Source organism: Pteropus vampyrus, unplaced genomic scaffold (genome assembly GCF_000151845.1).
Source record: "Pteropus vampyrus isolate Shadow unplaced genomic scaffold, Pvam_2.0 Scaffold1, whole genome shotgun sequence".
Taxonomy (NCBI): Eukaryota; Metazoa; Chordata; class Mammalia; order Chiroptera; family Pteropodidae; genus Pteropus; species Pteropus vampyrus.
This window is the reverse complement of record NW_011888782.1, coordinates 40,900,631-40,922,622: the sequence shown is the minus strand read 5'-3', so window position 1 is coordinate 40,922,622 and position 21,992 is coordinate 40,900,631. Positions and strand designations below refer to the sequence as shown.

The window sequence follows — 21,992 nt, the reverse complement described above, 5'->3', positions numbered from 1 at the left end:
CTCTTCTTTTTCTCAGATGTTAGCTGATATATGGGGGAAAATAAAATAAAAATGTTAGTATTTTATCTTGAGATGGCTAACTTCTATATTCATTATTTTGGCCCGACACTGCATGGTATTTAGGATTGATGCCTCTGTCCATTTTCCTGAAATTTCATATTTTTGGAGAATGGTGAGTTAGCAGTTTACATCCAGAAGGGTGGTGAAGGCAGTAATTCGCTGGTCTCCTAACCTGTATTGTTTTCCCCTCTCAGAGAGCTTCCTATTTGTTCAGTACTAATTTCTGCACAGAAGCCTAGCTAGAATCTCCTTACAATAATAAGGCAGAATAGTTAGGCTCCCTGTGATCCAAATATGGTAGAATTTTATTACTGAAATTCTTTAACTTTGATTCTAAATTTCTTTTTGACTTCCAGACCACGTCAATAATATGAAAGAACTGTAGCCCCTCTTCTAGACAAGTGCAAAGACAAAACACATGAAACTGTCAGTGTATAAGCTTTTGCATTGTTTGGTTTTTATTACAATCTATATATGTAACACCTATTAAAAATAATACATAATAATCAGGAAAGTTAATGATCATATGGGGCTTCTAGGTAACTCATGAATAGATATTTCATAGTGGGAGTCTCTCCTTCCATGTTATAGGTCATAGATAAGGGAGTAGGACTATTAAGAGTTCACCAGTGAATACTAACCAGAGAAGAAAATATTTAATTTTATGCAATCATACCTTCACATAAAATTTTTTTATTGTAAAAAAATTGGTATTTTCAAAATCTTTAGTGTCAAAAGTCTTTATATTAATAAATTCTCAGTTTTAAAATTTTAAAACTTCATATTTTATTTACTTCTTTCAAATGTAAGCTCTCATCCTAATTAGAAAACTTTTGTTTTGTCAAAATAAGTTACACTATCCACAAATGCTGTTCAAGTTTTGTCTAGTCTCTTAACTTTGTGTTATCTAAACTTGTATATAATACTCTCCTGAAACTGCTCTGTTAAAGGTTACCACTCATGATTACGATAGTCTCCTTCCTGACACTATTTTATTTTTCAATTCATCCTTGTTATGTGAGCAGCTTAACCTTTCTAAAACACGTTTCATTATGTCAATCCTTCACTCAAAAACATCAAGTGAAAACTAGTGGAATGAATGGTGAGAAGTAAGGTGAGGCCAGATTATTAGTGGCCCTTGAAAGCTAAATTTCGAGAGAGAAGTTTTTGAGGAGGGGATTAACACGATAGGCGATCAGCTGTTGCAGAGATCAGGTATACTGTGCTGATAGGAAGGAAAGTCTTTCTTGTGGGCCTGCCAAAAAAATGCTAACTTGTTGAGAGGTTTACAGTGTTGGTTAGTAGAATCCTCCCAATTGATTGGAGCTTGCAGGGTTTAACATACATACAAGATGAGACAATTTAGTTAAGTGTAGCAATTTGATTTTAGATGTAAGAGGGGTACTATCTGAAGCACAAAAGAATTTCTGTGGTGTGATTTCTGTGGTTGCTGGTTCACTTGGGCATGTGTGATTACGCCCAGGGAATATCTGACCTCTCATATCTGGCCACTCTCTTTAAGAGCCATGGCTCTGCTTAGTTAACCCCATAAAAGATATCCTTTGGCCCTTTCCTCAGGATTCCAGGTCAGATGAACCTCTGGTTCTGATATAGCTATAAACTTGCTTCTCAACCTGTGCTCCTCAAGTATCCTGTCAGCTTCCAGGATCCCCCTCCCTAGTCATCACCTTGCTAAATTGAAGAGAACTGTCAATCCTCCCTCCCTCCCTGCCTGCCTGCCTGCCTGCCTGCCTGCCTGCCTGCCTTCCTTCCTTCCTTCCTTCCTGAGCTAGGAGGCTCTCTTTAATCCTCACCAGTGATTCCAGGGAACAAAGCTTAGTAGGAGGCAGTATTCAGGCTTGCTTTGTTCTTACACCTATATAGAAAGACTGTGTTTTCTAGGTAAGGCGTCTCTTGATTAGAAGAAAAAAAAAATCCTAATCTTAATTCTCTCTTCAGAATTAGGAAACTTGTCTTCAGACTAAAAGAGTGGGAAATAGAGTGAAAAAAAACGTTAAGCAGGTGTAGTCAGAGATTAGGAGGAGAACACAGAAAGGAGGGAATGCTCACAGAACCAAGTGCCTGGAAATCTAAAAGCATGAATTACTGGATTTTCTCAAATAGAAATTATCAAAGATTTTTGGACACTGCTGTTTCAGAAAGAGGACATAAGTTGTGAGAAGAGATGGAGTTATGGGTAGTAGAAATTTGAAATTCCCTTCGTACAGTCTGTGGCACTATCAGGTTATTTTCTCTTTTTGTGAGCACAGCTTCATTACTACCTGCCCTCACCTGCAGCCTGTGCTAATGTGTTTTCATTTTCTACTTCTGAACTGTTTAGAGTTTACACATCTTTGAAGCTTTAGCTCTATTTCCTCTTTCATGTCTTCTCTGAAGATTGCAGTTTCCATTTCTTTCAACATTCATAGTTATAGTCATACTAGTTAGCATGTAATAGTTATATCAAAAGTATGAGCCAACTCTTCTCCAGTTAGGCAGTGTAATTCTTTAGTTTGGAGACTATATTGTAAACTTCTTTTGTATATTCCCTGGAAAAATTCTAGGTTCATACTTATCAAATATACTCCCAGTTCTAAAGTTCTGTTAAATACTGAAGAATCACTTAAAACTACCGTATAAAAGCTTCTATCCCGGCATGCTTTAACTGAATTTCCAAATAAATGTATCCATTTTGACTATCTCAATAAGATCGCTCAAACCATTCCTAGAGCAGAGTTGAAAACTTTCAACTTCTTCAAAACTGTCAAAAGGGGCAACCCCCGCAAAGACTCCAGGCAATGAGCTCTCAAGCTCGGTCTGCATTAAGTAGCGATCTTATAATTACTCCGATAGTAAGCGTCAAATATCGCGAACATCTAGAAAAGGGAGTGAAATGATCCTCTAACAAAACAGTTAGCTAATCTGTCAAATAAGGGAGTTTACCAGGGTTCCTAAACTCAACGCGGCTCAGATTCTAACCCAGGTTTTTCATCATAGGCGGAGGCAGCCAATTGGGCCGTGAGGATGCCATGCATTCTGGGAGCTGTAGTTTCCGGGCACCTCCTCCCAACTACGAGCTCCACAAAGCAGCTGGAGGACGGTTGCTTGGTATTACTAGCAAGCGGAAAGTATGGCGATGGCGCGCGTCGACGCGGTTTTGCCTCCCGGAGAAGGTATGGCGGTCCCCACGCTTGAGTCCTGAAGTTTACTCCATAGAACTGAATTAAATAGTTACCTGGTGGAGAGAAGAATCCTGGGTTTAGGGCTGCAGCTCTGGACCAGTTCCTTTGATGGGGGTCTGTGGGCGTCGCGGAGTCGCACTGTCCTCTGGGAGTTGTAGTCATCAGGCTTTGCCTAGCTCTTTGGGTCGCGGCTAGGGCTGGCCGGGGGACTACAGCCCCCAGGGGCCTTCGCATGGCCGGGTACCCCGGCTCCCGCGCTCCTGAGGCTACCTGGGTGGTGGGTTTCCGACTGCGGTGACTTTTCTAGGTTGTTTCAGGATCTCCCGTTTTCCTTCACGTGTGCCCTTTCCCTTAGGCTCCTAGAACGTTAAGGAAACCCTCTGTCAAATACAGCTCCCTAGACTGACGTTGAACCCTTTCTTAAAGTGTCCGGTGGCTGTAATAAGATCTGGGGGGTGATCCAGAGCCATCAGTTTTCCTCTCCTGGTTCTGCAGACTGGATCCTGGGATCAGGTTTGGTCGCTGCCCAGCGGAGCGCGGGGCGTGGGTGCTTCTGCGGCCGGCAGTCGCCAGGCGTGACCCAAGCTCCTTTGTTTTGGTTACAGCTCTGAGGCTGGGTAGCAGCCATCTGGGTCCGGGGCAGGGCTGAGGGTCCAGGCCTGACTCCACCCCTTAGATCAAGGATTCATTACATTCTTGAGTTGTGGGGGTGAAAAACGAAAAAGAGCTGTCGACCCCTTGCAGTGTGCAAAGGCTGTACATTTTCCTGGGACAATACACAATTTTCACCAAATTCTCGGGGTATCCCATGAACCACCAAATGCTGGACGCCATTAACAATAGAAAAACGTTGAAACTCTTCAGGATAATTTCCTGCAATAAATTTAATCTTGGTGTAAATTTGAAATTGGCATTTTTTCTGGCCCCACCGCCTTCTGATATCTCCTTTTAAACTACATTCTCCAGCCCAACGTGGCAACTTGCTGACAATAATAGCAGTTAACATTTACAGAAAACATTTTATATTAGCCAGACGATGTTCTGAGTGCTTTTTTTTTTTTTACATCTAATTTTTTTCTGTAGAACAACATTATAAGCTAGGTATTATTATTATCCCCATGTTACAGAGCCCAAAGAGATCAAGATATCACAGCAAGATATCACAGTGGTTAACTGATGGGGCTAGGATTTGAACGACCATTATACTAAATTACTTTATTGAGTGTTCTGTGGTAAGGGTGGGGCTAAGTGCTGTTCATATGGTTTCTTTTTTTCATCCCCACATTAATGAATTAGGTGTATTATTCTCATTTTGTAGATAAGTTAACTGAACTATAGTTTGCTTTTCGAAATAATTTGGGCACTTTAGGATAGACTGGTAGGTTGTAAGCAGGTTAATGATCTCTTTTGAAAGATTAGTTCCACTTAAAAAAATAGTATCATTACTTAGGCACAAAATGTGGAACTAATAGTTCACATTTAAATGTGAAGAATTTCAAAGTATTACATCAAGAAATTCAAAAGTATTACTACAAGAAACAAGTAGAATATCACATCCTTTTAAAATAAATTTATTTAAATTAGTTTCAAGTATACAGTACATTGGTTAAACATCCTTAATATTCATAAAACAATCCCCCCAATTGCTCCCTCCCTCCCCTGGCCCTCCACTTAGCCATCATATTAATACTAACTGCATTCCTTCTGCTATGCTCCCCCTCTCCCTGTGCCCAACTATCAACTACTAATTTGTACTTCTTTAACCCTTCACCCCATTCTCCCAGCCTCCCAACCCTCCTCCCCTTTGTCCATCACCAAATTGTCCACTATATTTGTGAGTCTGTTTTTGATTAGTTTGTTCTTTTTGTTCCTTAGATACCGCATATAATTGAAATCATATGGTATTTATCTTTCTCTGACTTATTTCATTCAGCATAATAACCTTTAGGTCCTTCCATGTCATTGCAAATGGTAGGATTTCATTTTTTTAATGGCTGAGTAATATTCCATTGTATATATGAACCATAATTTCTTTATCCAGTTGTCTGTTGATAGGCATTTAGGTTGCTTCCATATCTTGGCTATTGTAAATTGTGCTGCCATGAATATTGGAGTGCATAGATCTTTATGAATTATTGTTTTGGTTTTCTCTGGATAAATACCCAGAAGTGCAATTGCTGGGTCAAAAGTTATATCCATTTAAAATTATTTGAGGAACCTCCATACTGTTTTCCATAGCGGCTGTACCAATTTGCAATCCCACCAACAGTGTATGAAGGTTCTCTTTTCTCCGTATCCTCGCCAACACTTGCTGTTTTTTTGATTTATTGATGATAGCCATTCTGACAGATGTGAGGTGATATCTCATTGTAGTTTTAATTTGCATTTCTCTGATGATTAGTGACCTTGAGCATCTTTTCATATGTCTGCTAGCCATTTGTATTTCCTCTTTGGAGAAGTATCTGTTTCAGGTCTTCTGTCCATTTTTTAATTGGATTTTTTTTTATCGTTGAAGAATATCACAAATCTTGATGTAATTCGATATTTCTGAGGAATTTCAATCTGTATTCATTTAGAACTTGATTGCTTTAGTTTTTAAATATTGATATTTGTTATGCTCTAATGCTTTCTAACTAAATGTATAGAGATTTTATGAGTATAATTCCATTCCTATGCTTGGTTGTGATATTTGTGTTTTCTAACAATTTCCCTTCTCTTTTCAAGGATCAGTGGTTAATTGGTCAGGGCAGGGGCTACAGAAATTAAGTCCAAACTTACCCTGTGAAGCTAATATTCATACTTTGATTCTGGATAAAAATCAGATCATTAAATTGGAAAATCTTGAGAAATGCAGACGATTAATACAGGTAGGTATTGCTATCTGCAGAAAAGTTATATAGGACCAGTTTATTATTATATGTAATAAAATAATAAAATAACCCAACAAAAAGCAACTCTGCAGGCCTGGAACGTAGTAAATGTTTCTTTAAAATTTTACATGACACTTTTGATGAACACATATGTGTTCTATTTAGAATAGATTAGAAAAAGCATTTGTTAAAAAGGAAACATTTTATGTTGGCAAAATATTGTTTAAGATAACTTTATTCAGCAAATGTCTATTGGGTCCCTCTTACGTGTCTGGCACTGTTCTAAATTTTGCCTGAGACAGTATAGGGACTCCAATTATTGTGGAGCTTATAGTCTTAAGTAGTTGCTGTGTTAAAAATGTTTTCCCTTTAGTAGTTGGAGGAGGTCTGGTTGCTCAGTATAATGTGTATTTTCCATTGCTTACGAATAACAACAACAGCAACAACAAACTGACAGTTACTCCATAGAATAGACAATATATGTGAAAAGTACAAATTGGGTTTATATATTTGGGATTGTTTGGTCATATAAACAAATCTTTTTAAGCACCCTAGTGTAAAAGTAATATATATGTTTTATTCCTAAGAATAATGATATGTTTCCTTTCCACAGTTGTCAGTGGCTAATAATCGGTTGGTGCGGATGATGGGTGTGGCCAAATTGATCCAACTCCGGGTGTTAAATTTGCCTCATAATAGCATCGGTTATGTGGAAGGGCTAAAGGAACTAGTACATTTGGAGTGGCTGAATTTGGCAGGAAATAATCTCAAGGTGAAGTGTTTCCTTTTTTTTTTAATAATTAGATTTTTTTTTAATTTACAGAAGTATTCACTATAAAAAAGAAATTCAAGCATCATAGAAATGAGTAGAATAAAAAGTAAAAGTACCCATTCCCACTCCGCAGGGATAATTTTAGTTAGCATAAACTGAAAAAAAAAAATATTCTTTTAAATGTGAACAAAGGTTCTATATTATACTTAGAAAAGTAGATCAAATAGAATTAAATGTTAGAAGAGAGACTATATCATGCTGCATTAAGCTTTAAGTAAGTTTTAATAGTATAGTGGAGAATATACTGTTTTAAAAGGTATAGTCCTGCTTCCACCACTTAGTAGCTCTATAATTTTGTGTAAGTTAATAAATATCTCTGTGTCTTATTTTTTAATATGCTAGATGAAGGGACTGGATTAAATGATATTAATAGCTGACTGGTATTGAGCAGTTAAGTTATGCTGGGTACTCTTCTAAGCACCTTAACTGTATTTACTCATTCAATCTCATGACAGCCTATGAAATAGGTATAGTCATTATGCCCATTTTATAGATGAGGAAACTAAAGTACAGAGGAGTTAAGTAACTTGCTAAGGTCAGTTACAGAGGAAGTTACAGAGCCAGGATTTGAACTCAGGCAGTTTGGTTCCACTTTTAACTTGTAAATTCTATGCTATATCAACTGTCTTGTGTCATTTTCTTCAGTTTTAAATATTTGAGATGATATGATCCACTATTCTTAGAGAGATAATGAATGTGGAAGTCTGCTACATAACAATTTACTGAATTCTGTTAGTACTGCTTCTTCTTTGTCTTGCTAAGCCCTCCTCCTGTGTATCCAGTAATAAGGAGAGAAGGCAGAAAAATCAGCTGTGAGGAACTAGGGAAGAGTTCTTTTTATTTTATTTTGTGTGCATGAACTAACATGATTATTTTCTTGTGGTAGGCCATGGAACAAATCATTTGCTGCACAGCTCTACAGCACCTTGATTTATCAGACAATAACATACCACAGATAGGTGATCTGTCTAAATTGGTATCACTGAAGGTAAGCGTGACTATGTCATTTCTGAAATTTTATACTAAAATATCGAGAAAAAGTGGTCTGACTGGCTTAAAATCAGCCTGCTGTGTATGAAGAACAGATTTTGTTCATTATGATAAAAATTCTATTAGAGTACCAGAAAGTAAGTATGGAACTTCTTGTTTCTGATACCTATAACAGATTTATTTTAACTAAAACTGGTCATTATAGTTAAGATGATATTTATTTACCATCCTTTAAACATGATGAAATTCCCTTCATGCCAAACCAGAGATACTAGCGGCTTTAATTAGATAGTACATGGCATATTGGTGAGGCTGAAAGTAATCATTTCTGAATTTGAGTCTTTGACACTCAAGATTGCTGTTTTTTTAGTAATAGGTGTTACTAAATAATAGATGTTAAATTATCCACATTAACTTTAATTAAAAAAAAAAACCCTATAGTATATAGGACTTTTTATGGAGGGGAATAGTATCAAATAAAAGTTGAAATTGTAGCTTCAAAAAAACATGTAGGCATTTTCCATATTTTTACTTCATTGTCTATTATTAGCATCAGATGAACTCATTAAGCTTTAGAAGCAGTATTATTAGCTCAACTTTCCCCACATCTTTAGCAGAAAATGCAACAGGTATTCTAAACTGTTTGATTTAACCAGATACTAAGAGAATTCAAAGGAACTAAAGATGATTGAACATTTTTTCCCCCTGAAATGGAGATATGATTATCTTATTACAATCCTGGGTGTTCAGAGTTCTTGGTTTATTCTTCATTGTTGCTGACTTAATTTGAATCAGCAAGTAGCACAGTCTACCTTCCTTAAGCTTTTAGTTTCCAAGAGAATATAGTTGGAAATTATGGGTTGTAAGTTCTCTCTCTCTCGGAAAATTTGCTTTATACATGATTGTTTTAATGAGTGTTTTTCACTTTTCTCACCCTCTATTTTGATATTTATTTATTTGAGAAATTTTCTAAGAGTTTATTTGAGCCAAATTGAAGCCATATGCCAGGGAACAAGATCTCAAATGCTCCTTCTATTTTGATGTTTTAAAAGGAAATGAACAAGTATGTTGGAAATTGCTCAAGTTTTAATAAACTAAATCTTACAAAATGCTAGTTGCTGCAATAAGCATGTGTTCTTGGACAAGTCTTTAAAGCTTAGGCTTTAGAATGTGGACGTGAAAAGAGAGAGTTGGACCAGAAGACCACTTAGGACCTTTCTAGCATTAGCAGTCTTTGATTTGTGTGCTATGAGAAGTGTAATAAAATAGATCCCTTTATTTTCATACATACCATTTTGCTTTTATCAAAATAGACCAATTTATTTGTAATCTTATTTGTAATTCTGTTTTTACTTTTAAGACCCTACTTTTACATGGAAACATCATCACCTCTCTTAGAATGGCACCTGCTTATCTACCCAGAAGTCTTGCTATACTTTCTTTGGCAGAAAATGAAATTCGGGACTTAAATGAGGTAAAATTTGAGGGTAATCTGTGGGATCCAGGAAGCTGGAAAGTTATGAGAAAGGAGGAAAAACACAGGAGCAAGTCGTGAGCTACTTTTAGACTGTGACTATCTTGGAAGAAACTGCCATCAAGATGAAAAATTTAGGTCTAGAGCATTGTTTTTCTTTTTCTTTTTTTTCTTAATGTCAGTGGGTCATTAAGGCTTATTTCATATGTAATGCTGTAATTATTCCATTTGGAAGTAAGATTGATGGTTGAGGGACATCTACATTAAAGGGGTTAATAAGGCATGCTGTGCACCTTTCTCTGACTGATATTATGTTTCCAAAATAGGGTTCTCTCTGCTAGGAAGCAGTGCTGATGCTTTCTAAGGGACTCTGCAGCAAGGACAGGTGGCCATATGGTAGGAATTTTAGAAGTCAGTGGATAAATATGAGTGTTACTTGTTGCTTTTCAGAACAAGAGGGAAATTGTTACATTCTCAAATTGCCAAAGATGTGTAATCAACGGAAGCCCTGTGCTTGACACTGAACAGTCCAGTTTGTTCAACAAAGATATCCTTTGTTCCAGATTTCTTTTTTGGCATCCTTAACTGAATTGGAACAGTTGTCGATCATGAACAATCCTTGTGTGATGGCAACACCTTCCATTCCAGGGTTTGACTATCGGCCGTACATCGTCAGCTGGTGCTTAAACCTCAGAGTCCTAGATGGATACGTGATTTCTCAGAAGGAAAGGTGAACATCGCTTCTTTAACATCACATTTATCATGGAAGTTACTGCAAAGACCATTTCTAACTTACTACAGGTTAAACTGAATATTTCTTAAAACATGCGTTTAGAAACTAAGACTGTTAGTACAATCCTATAATAGACTACATGCTGCTCATTTAGGATTTTCTGTCTTTTTTAAAAAAGGATAAGAAGTATCATCCCCAGAGGCTGAGGCTAGTGAGTGTATCTTAGTGTCCAACATACAACAATTTGATTTCTAAAGCTCTATGTTAATTGGTTCTTTGGGGCTTGGAGCATTTCTATATAGAAACTATATTGTAGATGCTATATTGGGTCTTAGATCAATCCTACAAAAGCTTGTAACTCATCTTATTTGTAAGGGGAGTCTTAAGACCCAACTACCCTTTATATCAATGACTATGGGAAAATGCATACAGAGTTCTAATTTGGAGCTGATAGGAGACATGCTGATTGGTCCTCCCCTTTTCCTACATGTGAAGCAGCAGAAGTGGGGACACCCCATCTCTAGATCATTGATGGTTTTTGCAGCTTGAAATTGAGACCCCCTGCATGATGGGGTCTTCCGGACACTGGCACACGATCACTGGTATCACAGCTGCAGGGGAGGTTAGGAACTAGGATGTGGACAAGAGAGAAATGAGATGAATTTGCTCTCATCTCTATGCCTCATTTCATTTCTTCCTCCCAATGCATACATACATGCGTTCATGGACTCAACATATGCATTCTTCCTCACTGTTTTTGTCCTTTGTACTAGAGACTGGTAGTAGTCACTTGAGGAGTTTCCTGATGAGAGAATGAATGGTAGATTACTGACATGGTTTTTTCTTCCTTCTCCCTGCTCTTTCATTTAGTTGCTGAATAGGGCATGGAGCAGTAAGGAACAGTAACCAGGAGCTACATAATGGTGCTGGTATAGGGTGGGGGACAATATATCAAGTTTAGTTTGCCAACAAAAAGTTTGGCTTTTACTTTTTCTTGCAGTAGGTGTTGCTGTGTATCCAGAAACCTTATTTTGTTTCAAACTGACGATAGTTCTAAAGCTAGAATATGAATTTGCTTGGATTATCTTCTCTGGATCTTTCTTTAAGAGAAATATGTTCTTGGATTTTTTATGGGAGTAGGACTGGCAACATTTTCATATATGGGAGGCAGCATGGTGAGATGGGCAGAGATAAGTGTTTGGTATAAAGAAAGACCTGAGAAGAGAGATGAAACCTAGTCAGGAGAAACAAGAGAAGGCTTCACATCTTTCCCTGCTACCCATTAGCTGTGTGGCCTAGGCAAGTTCCTTGGCTTCTCTGAGCCTTAGTTTTCTCTGTAAAAGGTGAGTAATACTACCTGGCTTTTAAGGATGCTGTGAGAGTTAAGGATAATGTATATAGTATAATACTGATCATATACTAGGCACTTAATAAATGATAATTGTCATTATTAAGGGTAGGGACTAGGGAATGAAGAGTTTTGTAGAAACTAAAGCAAGTGTTAAAAACAAAACATTTATTGAATAGATGAATAATAATGCAAAGGCTGTGTTTCTACACTGTGGAAATGGTTTTAATCCAAATGACTTTAAAGTGAACTTGTATTTTCTTTGAATTTTCTCTATAATGTTTTACAAATGTTTAATTTCATGGACTTCAGAAGGGAACAGTGGGCTTTCATTTGGGGTAGCCTCCCCTTCTGTGGGGTGTCCTATGCTAAAGTCTGGGAGGAAGGAAGAAGTAGGAGGGTAACACAATAACAACCCTTTCTCAGATTCTTTTCTCCCCCAGGTTTTAAAATTTGCACACTTTCATATAATTCAGGTATAGTTAAAAAATATTTAAAAATATCAATATAGTCACCACTGAGAATAAGAATAGAACATAATCAGCACTCCAGAGATCTCCTTTGCCTCATTCCTATCAAACTTCCCTCCTCACTAGGGATAACCACTGTATTGACTTTTCGATAATTCGAAAAGATTATTTTTTTCCTGGTTATTTTGAGTCTTTAAATCAACCATCTCCCACCAGAGTACAGATAATACTAAGTTTTGGTGAGTATATGGAGCAGTTGGAACTCTCATACATTGTTTAGGAGTATAAACGGTATAACCACTTTGAAAAACTGGCGATATTTACTGAAACTAAGCATACAAATAAATACTGTATGATCTAGCAATTTAACTTCTGGTATATCTCTACAGAAATGGGTGCTCATGTCTACAAAAGACATGTACAATTTTGTTCATAGTAGCCTTATTCATAATAGCTCCAAACATTTGGGAGCTATTTGGAACATTTGGGAAACAACCCAAATGTCAGTCCACAAAAGAATGGGTAAATAGTTATATTCAAACTAAGGGACCTAGGTTGTTGTTGATGCTATACTAGTGAGAGAAATGCTGCTGCAGTTGATGTCTGAGACAACTCTGTAGTCTAAACAGTGTTCCCAGGTTTTAAAACAACTCAAAGTATTCTATTCAGGAGGGAGGAATAATTCTAAGGGAGAGCTGTTTTCTTAAAAATTGATAGGTAGTCTGAGCAGTGTTCAAAACATTTCCTGATTGGCCTTGGGAATTGCTCTGAAAGACAAGAAAGAATTTCCAGTTTTTGTATCTATCCAGCCTAACTTATTTGCTAAGAATGCTCGGGTTAAAGTTTTTCTCCCTATGAAAGTATCCTGGGTTCTTTGACTTCAGGTAGCCAGATCTTGAGTGTGTGTGTCATAGAAAAGAACAACTTGAGCAGTCACCCACCCCCATGGTGCTTTGGTGGAGTACCTTCTTAGAAGCACATCTGTGGAAAGACCAGCACTTCTGAGTAGCACTTCAGTATTTGGAGTTCTTTCTGAATTTGTTTTGATCTCTGCTTTACTACCTACAGGACCAAACTACACCTCTGTTGCTTAGTTAGGAATCAGAATTTAGTTATGGAGCAGAACTTTGGAAATGTTTCTTTTTTGAAAGGACATTAAAAATATATACAGAAGTAGAGTAACAAATGAGCACCAAAATACCTACCATGCAGCTTCAAAAATTATCAACATTTTGCCAATCTTGTTTCATCTATCCCACACTTATTTGCTAGAGTATTTTAAAAGCAAATACCAGATATCACTTCATCTAATACTCCACCCCCCTCTTATTTTTAGGAGAAAGAGCGGATTGTTTTAAATTTTATTTCTTAGTAGTTGTTAATTCTATTATATTATGTAGTCTGTTCATTCAATTTCAAGGGGAGGATCATTCTAGTGATTTGAAATAAATGTTAGAGCTAAATGAATTTTAATTTTGTTTTTCTTTGAATTGGCAGCGAGGTGTTTTTTTTTTCTTACCTAATAAACTGTTTTATGGATTAATAAACCTGTGTAATGATATGTTTTTAATGAGTATAAAGCAAAGGCAGAAAAACATCTTATAGTAGTTGATGCTCCACAGTTTGTAGTTTTCCTCACACACTTAAATTGTGGAATACTCAAGCCCGAGCCTTCTATGTCTTCTTACTTCACTTCTTCCTCCCAAACTACAAACGATTTTTAACGTGGAAATGTTGCTTGCTGGCTATATTAAAGTTGGTGATTGTCTTTTACTGTGGACCTTTTTTGGCGGAAGAGAATTTTTCAACAAGCCATTTGCTTGGTCAGAGAACTTATGGAATCTTAGAACAGATTTCATGAAGATTTGAATGATCTTTATTTCACAGGAATGTATCCATGGAAGAAATGCTATTATTTTTATTAAATAGAATAAAATTTTTTATTGTTAGACTAATATTGGAATTATATGACTTTGGTTAATCAGCTTGGCATACCTTGTATCTCATTGTTAGAAAAACAGTTTTTCCTTTCTTGTGACAGTGGCAAATCACAAACTAAACTTGTTATATTTTATTGCACCATGACTCTTTTGCATGCTTTAATCAGTTATCAAAAGGACCATTTTCTTTTCAGCCTATAATACACTTCGGGTGGCTTGACAATTTTGGACTGTACAGTTTGTATGATGTAGATAGATACTTTAATATGAAGGTCCAGGAAAATGTTGTGGATTGGAAGTGATTTTCAGACTATATGCAGTTCTTAGTTAATGGTATAAAAACAAAGTATTACTAAAATGATTCAACCTCAACTTCAAGGTGAGGCGCAGATTTAAGAATGGTAAAATTGAAGCAATGGCGTGTTAAATTGAAAAAAAAAAATTCAAACATATATGCAAAAGTATATGACCTCCCATGAATCTAGCTTCAGCAGATTTCAACTCATGGCCGGCTTTGTTTAAACATCTATAACTTCACCCACTCTCCCTTTTCTTGTATTATTTTGAAGCAAATCTCAGACTACATATAATTTCATCTGTGAATATTTCAGTATATATCTCTAAAAGATAACAACTCCTAAAGAAATAACTACAATATTGTGATGAGACCTGTGATGTATTTAGGTAATTTATTTTGATAACAAATGGAGGGAATACTCATTGCTTCTTTGAAAATAATTTTAAAATATTTGGAACCCTTAGTGCAACTCTGTGGAAGTGTGCCCCTAAATAAGAAAAAAAATCTTTAAAACATTAAAAGAGTAAGGGTAGTGAATCAGAAAGATAGATTTTTAAAAACTTGAATTTTATTTTTGAAAATTATCCAATGATGCTATAAAGGTAAATTAAAAAGAGAGATCATTGTTGTTTAGAAATATATCTTCTCTACCTGTTTCCATCTCCTCTTTTTTATGTCCCCCAATTCTAGTTTGAAAGCAGAATGGCTCTATAGTCAAGGCAAAGGGAGAGCATATCGGCCTGGTCAGCACATCCAGCTTGTCCAGTATCTTGCTACAGTTTGTCCTCTTACTTCTAAACTGGGTCTTCAAACTGCAGAGGATGCCAAACTAGAGAAGATTCTGAGCAAGCAGAAGTAAGCCCATTTGTTTATAACAGTGGATGAAAATACTTCTGAGTCTTTCTTGTGGGGTTAATAGGACTGAGGCAAGAGCTATATCCTACATTTTTGGGCATTTGACCCCTTGTCACTGCAGCAGTCCCTGAAGGGGAACTTAACCATGCAGTGCAGTCCAGTTAGGTCCACAGCAACTGCATTGCTAATCATTTCTTCAGTGGGGAAAGCTAAGTAGTATGGGAGAATGGAATTTTAAAAAAAGTATTTAAAAAAAAGTATTTGTCCTTTTAATGTAGATGTTTTATATGAGTTTTTAAATACTAACATTAAGAAGTGTAGCTATATATTAAAAAGTATAGCTAGGAGCATTTAGTAGTCACTTCTTTTATCAGAGATCTTGCCTTTGAATGTAAAAGTGTATACGTTTGAGGGTGTCTATGTGATTTTAAAATAAGTTTCTTAACCTTTTCTATACAGTACATTCAAATGAGGCTTTGCAATTTGGTGGTGATTAAAAGTTACCTACTTTGAAAACTTATATACTTCTGCTTTTCTGACAATGTAACCTAAGAAGCAGAAAAGCCTTCTTTTTTTGGTTTGTATTACATCACATCAGATATTACTAATTTTTAGGTTTCACCAGAGGCAGTTGATGAACCAAAGTCAAAATGAAGAGTTGTCTTCTCTTCCTCCTGTTGAAACAAGGGCATCCCTTGTACCTGAGCATTCAAGCCCTGTTCAAGATTGCCAGATAAGCCAGGAAAGTGGTAAGAAATTAATTGATCTCTGACCCTTTTTCTCCATGTTGTTTGATCTTTTGGGTATCATAAAACAAAAAAGTGCATATTTTCATAATTTTTACTAGTTTGTTAACTTCAGTGATCCTTTGGAACACACACACACACACACACACACACACACCCCACCTGTATATGTGTGTGTATGTATATTTTAACTATTATATTTCAATTTTTTTAAAATTCAGAGGACTGCTAATTTCTGTGTTGACCTGATGCTTTAATTATTCTTATGATTATTGCAAAACTTTATTTTCTCAAAAATATTTGGTTTGATGTTTTAGGTGTATTGAAGAAATCACTGAAGACATTTTATTGCATTTTATTTGAGGGATTAGATTTCATTAAAAAGATGTAACTAAAAAATATCTCTTTACTCACACACAAAAAAAAGAAAAGATAAAGATAAATATGTGAGGTGATGGATGTATTAATTCACTAGATGTCAGGAATCCTTTCACCATGTGTCCATATATCAGATCACCACAATATATGCTTTAAATATCTTCCAAATTTATATGTTAATTATATCATTAAAGCTGAAATTAAAAAAATAATTTCTTTAGATATTTAGTGGTTTAAATGATACTCTGTTGATTCTTCTAGAACCTGTCATCCAAGTCAATTCTTGGGTTGGGATAAGCAGTAATGATGATCAGTTATATGCTGTTAAGAATAACTTTCCGGCCTCTGTACACACTACAAGATATTCTCGAAATGACCTGCACCTGGAAGACATACAGACAGATGAAGACAAGTTAAACTGTAGTCTTCTCTCTTCAGAGTCTACTTTCATGCCAGTTGCATCAGGACTCTCCCCAGTATCACCTACAGTTGAGCTGAGGCTACAAGGCATTAACTTAGGCCTAGAAGATGATGGTGATGCAAATGAATCTGTGAAAGAACAGGAGAACCGGGACTTGGATAAGGAAGAAGAAAAAGCTTTTTGGGCTGCAAATGAGTATTCTGTTCAAATGATGAAAAGTGCAGTCAGTACAGAGGTAAATGAGAAAGATGGGCTATTACCTTGTCCTGAGCTGACAGTAACCAATGCTGTCTTGAAAGGGGACACCCACAGTCTTACCTCTTTTCCTGAGTCAGTTGGACACAATGTCTTCCACATACAGCCAGACAGTGAAGAAACCATGTCTCAGACAGCTTCAGAGAAACTCCCTTGCAGAGTTTTAACCCAGAAATCTGTTCCTTTGGGACAAGATAAAATTGTCCCCCAGAAACTGAATGAAGCAGCCACCAAACTTCAGGCCTGTTGGCGGGGCTTTTGTGTCAGGAACTACAATCCTCAAGCTAAAGATGTGCGTTATGAAATTCGGCTGCGCAGAATGCAGGAGCACATTGTCTGCCTAACTGATGAAGTAAGGAGGTGAGTCAGAAGTCCTGTTTTGTTGGTTTGGGGGTGTCAGAACACTGAGTCATTGCTGTGGTCGCCAGGACACTTTTCATACCATGTTGCCATTCTTGGTTTGCTTGTCTTCTGCAATGGACCAAAAGCATTTTGAGGGCAGAGGCTGTCATGTGCATCTCCATCTCTATCTAACACAGCAGTTGCTACATAGATACAGTATAGCAATAAATGGTGAATGAATATGTGCCTTATAGGCATCCATAAACTTAGAAAGGTACAGAAAATATAGAAAAACTGAATAAATATAAAAAATGAGAAGATGAGGTTTACATAGGACCCAGTAGGTGATGTAAGAATTAAAGTACAGATTTAAAAGGAGCTAAAATTCCATAAAAAAAGATGAAATATTTCCATTTGCAACAACATGGGATTATCTTGAGAATATTATGCTAAATGAAATAAGTCAGATGGAAAAGGACAAAAGCCATATCATTTCGCTCATGGGATATAAAACAGAAAGCAACAATCAAACAAAACATATAGACACAGAGAACATATGAGTTGTTACCAGAGGAGATGGGGCGGGAGGGGAGGATGAAGAGAGTGAAGGGAGCCAAATGTATGGTGATGGAAGGAGACTAGACTTTGGGTGGTGAGCACACAATGCAATATACGGATGAAGTATTATGGAATTGTACACCTGACACTTATATAATATTATTAACTAATGTTAGCCCAATAAATTTAATTTAAAAAAAGGCTAAAATTCTAGGGCAATGGTAGGAATTATTTCTTAATTCCATGACTTGCATGACTTACTGACTGCCAATCCAGGAAAATTAGTACTTTGTAAGTTTATTTTGAGTACTAGTATTGCAACTAGCACTATTTATTACTATTTTATCAGGTGAAAGAGGAGGAGGCAGTAAAAGAGACTGAGAAGGGATAGCTAGAGTGGTAGGAAAACTAGGAGAGTGTGTCCCAGCTCCAACAGGGAAATATTTCCAGAGAGAAGAGAGGTGCTGTAGGGAGGACAGAAAACTATACGTTAGATTTAGAAGCTGGGGGTTATCGGTGGCTATGTTGGGGGCCCCTAAGACTCTCCTCAGCTTTGATGATTTGCTAAAAGGATGCAGGATTTGCTAAAAGGACTCATAAAACTATTCTGTTTATGATTATGGATTATTGTAGTGAAAGGGTACACATTAAAATCAGCATAGAAAAAGGCACATGGGGCAGAGTGCAGAGTAGACCAGGCACAAGCTTCTAGTTGTCCTTTCATGGTGGAATTGTACAGATAGGGATTGATTCTCCCAGCAACAATGTATGACAACGTGTGAAGTATTGCCAACCAGAGAAGTTCACTGGAGGCTAAACATCCAGGGCGTTTATTGGAAGTCACTCACATAGGCATTTAGTACTTGTGTGACTGACCTTAACAACTCAGACTTCAGTCCCCACCTGAGGTCATACTGATACAGTGTGACCCAAGGCCCCAGGTGAACAAAACATTCATCAGAAAGCACATTGTTAAGCATAAACTCATGGTTTGGCCCAAGGCCGCACATATACGGATGCTCTTATCAGGCTGGATATTCCAAGGGCTTAGTAGTTATTTCCCAGGAGCCGTTCAAGGCCCATTCTATCTTTGGAATAGGTAGGGTTTGAACACCCCAATCCTGCCGAGTTAACACTTTCCTGCCCAGTGATCTTACTAAGAGCACCTTCAGTGGTGTAGTGGGATGAAGGTAGTTTGGAATGAGTTGAATAGTGAATGAGAGGTGAAGAGCTAGTGTAGCCAGGTATTTTGGGATGTATTGCTGTGAGGAAGAAAAGAGAGTAGGTGGTTGCTGGAGGAGAATCTGGACTTAAGGAATATTCTTTTTTAAAGATGGGAGATATAGAGCATATTTTTTTGTTGATGGTCATGATTCAATAAAGAGGGAAAAACTGATGGTGCAGAGGAAAGAAAAGTGCAAAATTGAAGTTCTTGAGAATGTAAGAGAAGAAGGGATCCAGTTTACCAGTAGAGGGAGTGACCTGAGGTAGGAGCAGAAGCAGGTAAGGTGATAGGTTTGATGGTGGTGGGTGGAAGTCCTGTCTGATGGATGCTTTTCCTTTAACCTCCCTCACTCTTATCCTCACCCCTCTCATTTTCAAATGGTGACATTTTATACATGAGGGAGGTTAAAGGAGAGAGATGCGAGGTGTGAGATATTCATCTTAAAAGTGAACATATAAGGGAATGGGGGAAGATTGCTGGACAGTGTGAGGAAAATTTAAAGTGTGAAATAGTAGGTCAGGTCATATGATTTTCATCAGTATTTCCCAGCTGTTCTGTTTGGATTTGGGCATGGTTAATTTGGAATGAGTTTTTTCTAGGTGAATATGGTAGGGGATAGAGGGAAGGAGGGCAAGGGAGTTGAAGATATTTGGGAGAGGATGATCATAATGATGGATCTTGGAATTTAAATGAGGTAAAAGGGAAAGACAGGAGGAAAGGATCATTAGTTTGGAGGTCTAGATGAAAATGGGATGTCTAGATAATTGCATTGGGGTACAAGAGCAGGTGCACTGGGAGCATAGGAAGTAGTGGTTTATGTGGGTACTTGAAATCATTTTTGAAAATGGCATAGTCAAAATGACTGGGTTTAGAGTGAGATAGTGAGAATAAGTGGTGTACGGTGGATTTTTGGATAGAGCAACCATGTGAATGTTGAGATCTGCAGAAATAGTGGATGAGTGAAAAAATAGTTTCTACTTGAGAGGGCTACTGTAAGTCTGATTTGAGCAAGGAAAAGTTCACATTAGTTGTTGAATACATAAGGGCGTTTGCTGATTACAATTCAGGAGTCCCAGATGGCACAGGAGAAGGGCTTGGGGGCCTAGAGAAAGTGGGGAATTGGATCACAGGTTCAGAACAAAATGGTGGTGACAGCTTGGGAGATAATGGACAACTAAGGGAGCCATACATGTATGTATGCATAGGAGTCTGTTGATATCAAGGAGTATGTCAGGGACTGGTGCAAATGGGCTGAAGTTTAATGAGATCAGTTCTACTAGTGCCTTAGAAGAGAGTGTCTAGCTGTGATCCTAATTTTAATTGTTTTGGAGACTTTGAGTAACCATTCCTTTCTGCAGCTTCTGCCCCTTTGATGTGTTTGGCTGGGAAATTGAGGCCAGATAAAGAGCCATTTAATATTGTATTTTTCATCATCACTGGCAATACTTTGTAGAACCAATATAATCTGAATTTCAGTCACATCTCATTTGGCTTCTTTGTTGAGTCATTGTTTAAAACTAAAGATCATATGATTTTCATCAGCATTTCAGTTTAGATATTCTAAAGTGGAAAGGATTATTATTTATTTTTCTACAGTGCATGTGTTTATTAGTTGTAATAAGAAGTGCAAGTCAAAGCACCCTTCCTTGTGTCAGTAATGGGTTTTTAATTATTGTAGGTTAAGAAAAGAAAGAGATGACGAACGTATTAAAAATTTTGTACAAGAAGAGGCTGTCAGATTCCTTTGGAACCAGGTAAACCCCCTCCTGCTGATTTACATAATATGTTAACAAAGGAAAATTCCAGATTTATTGAGATTATTATAGAGTAGTCAGGCATATTAAGTTCCCTTTCTCAAGGTTAAGGATGTAGTTTGTGTTCTTTGCCACTAACTCTGAACTAGGATGGTGAACTTTGTTGCATTTTATTTAATCTGAAGAAAAATATTTTCATAATTTTGACTAGAAAGATAAAGAAGTATAAAGATGAAGGAAGGTGACTAAATTGAAGGATGTTTTTATCACTTTCCAATCCGTAGATATAAAAAAACCAATTTGAAGTTTTATGTAGCTATTTATCTTGTTTTATATTTTGGGAATATTTGCATGAAAGATGACTATAATGGTGTATGATGGCTACAATACACATGTCCTAAAAAGTACACATGACTTCTTGGGAGAGAATAATAGCATACTTTAGGGACAGTTCAGATAATTGGTTTTACTGTTGAATCTCATCAAATATTACTTGATGATAAATCCTTAGAAATATTTTTAATAAAAGGATTTGTTATAATACGATTTTCCTACAAAATTTAAAAAAATTGATTTTTAAGGTTTTATAATTGCTAATAGTGGAGGAGTGGTTAAATAAATTATAGAATAAAAATATTATGGAATTCTATGGAACAGTTAAAAAGAATAAGGGACTGACATAGAAAGATCTCCAAAATAATATTGTTCAGTGAATAACAGCAAACTGCAGAACTTAGGGTTCCACTTGATATTATTTTATTTTATTTTTTAAATGCTGAAATTCTTATTTAATGAGAAATCTTTTGGTAATATGATTTTACCTTTTAAATTATTAATGTATTATAATGTTGAGTATTTTGTTTAATAATGTGAACTTTATAGAAAATTGGTTTTCAAGTTTCCACCCACTGGCAGCATGGTATTTTGTTAGTAATCTCCTACTCACTAGTTATGGGGGAAGAGGGCACTCCACTCCCTCTCCTTACCTAGTAATCCCAAGACTTCAGGAAGTACCGTTCCCTCCTCCAAATTCCAAAACCATTACCACCTTAACCCTGAAGAAGTACTGCCAGGACCAGAGGCATTACATTGGTAAACTGAGGAAATAATGGTTAGTCTTGGCTGGGGAAAGGTAAACAGCCTCATTCATTGTTCATTCCTTTATTCATTTCTCTCTTTTTTTCTTTTTCTTTTTTTATTAGGCGAGGCAACCCTTGGTTGACTTCACAGATTGCCAGGACCTTGTCAGTTTACAATCCCT

General features: G+C 36.8%; 1 protein-coding gene across 1 annotated transcript in view; it reads left to right on the top strand.

Annotated features, from left to right (window-relative positions):
• The first annotated feature begins 2,882 nt into the window (after positions 1-2,882).
• The window catches only part of CEP97 (centrosomal protein 97), a 30,201-nt gene continuing 11,091 nt past the window's right edge, over positions 2,883-21,992 (top strand). The window contains exons 1-10 of the mRNA XM_011386746.2: positions 2,883-3,233; positions 5,967-6,109; positions 6,726-6,884; positions 7,831-7,932; positions 9,295-9,408; positions 9,972-10,138; positions 14,888-15,052; positions 15,668-15,801; positions 16,438-17,212; positions 20,656-20,731. Coding sequence (XP_011385048.1) covers positions 3,191-3,233; positions 5,967-6,109; positions 6,726-6,884; positions 7,831-7,932; positions 9,295-9,408; positions 9,972-10,138; positions 14,888-15,052; positions 15,668-15,801; positions 16,438-17,212; positions 20,656-20,731 — 1,878 coding nt within the window. The 5' untranslated portion in view covers positions 2,883-3,190. The remainder of the gene's footprint in view (positions 3,234-5,966; positions 6,110-6,725; positions 6,885-7,830; positions 7,933-9,294; positions 9,409-9,971; positions 10,139-14,887; positions 15,053-15,667; positions 15,802-16,437; positions 17,213-20,655; positions 20,732-21,992) is intronic.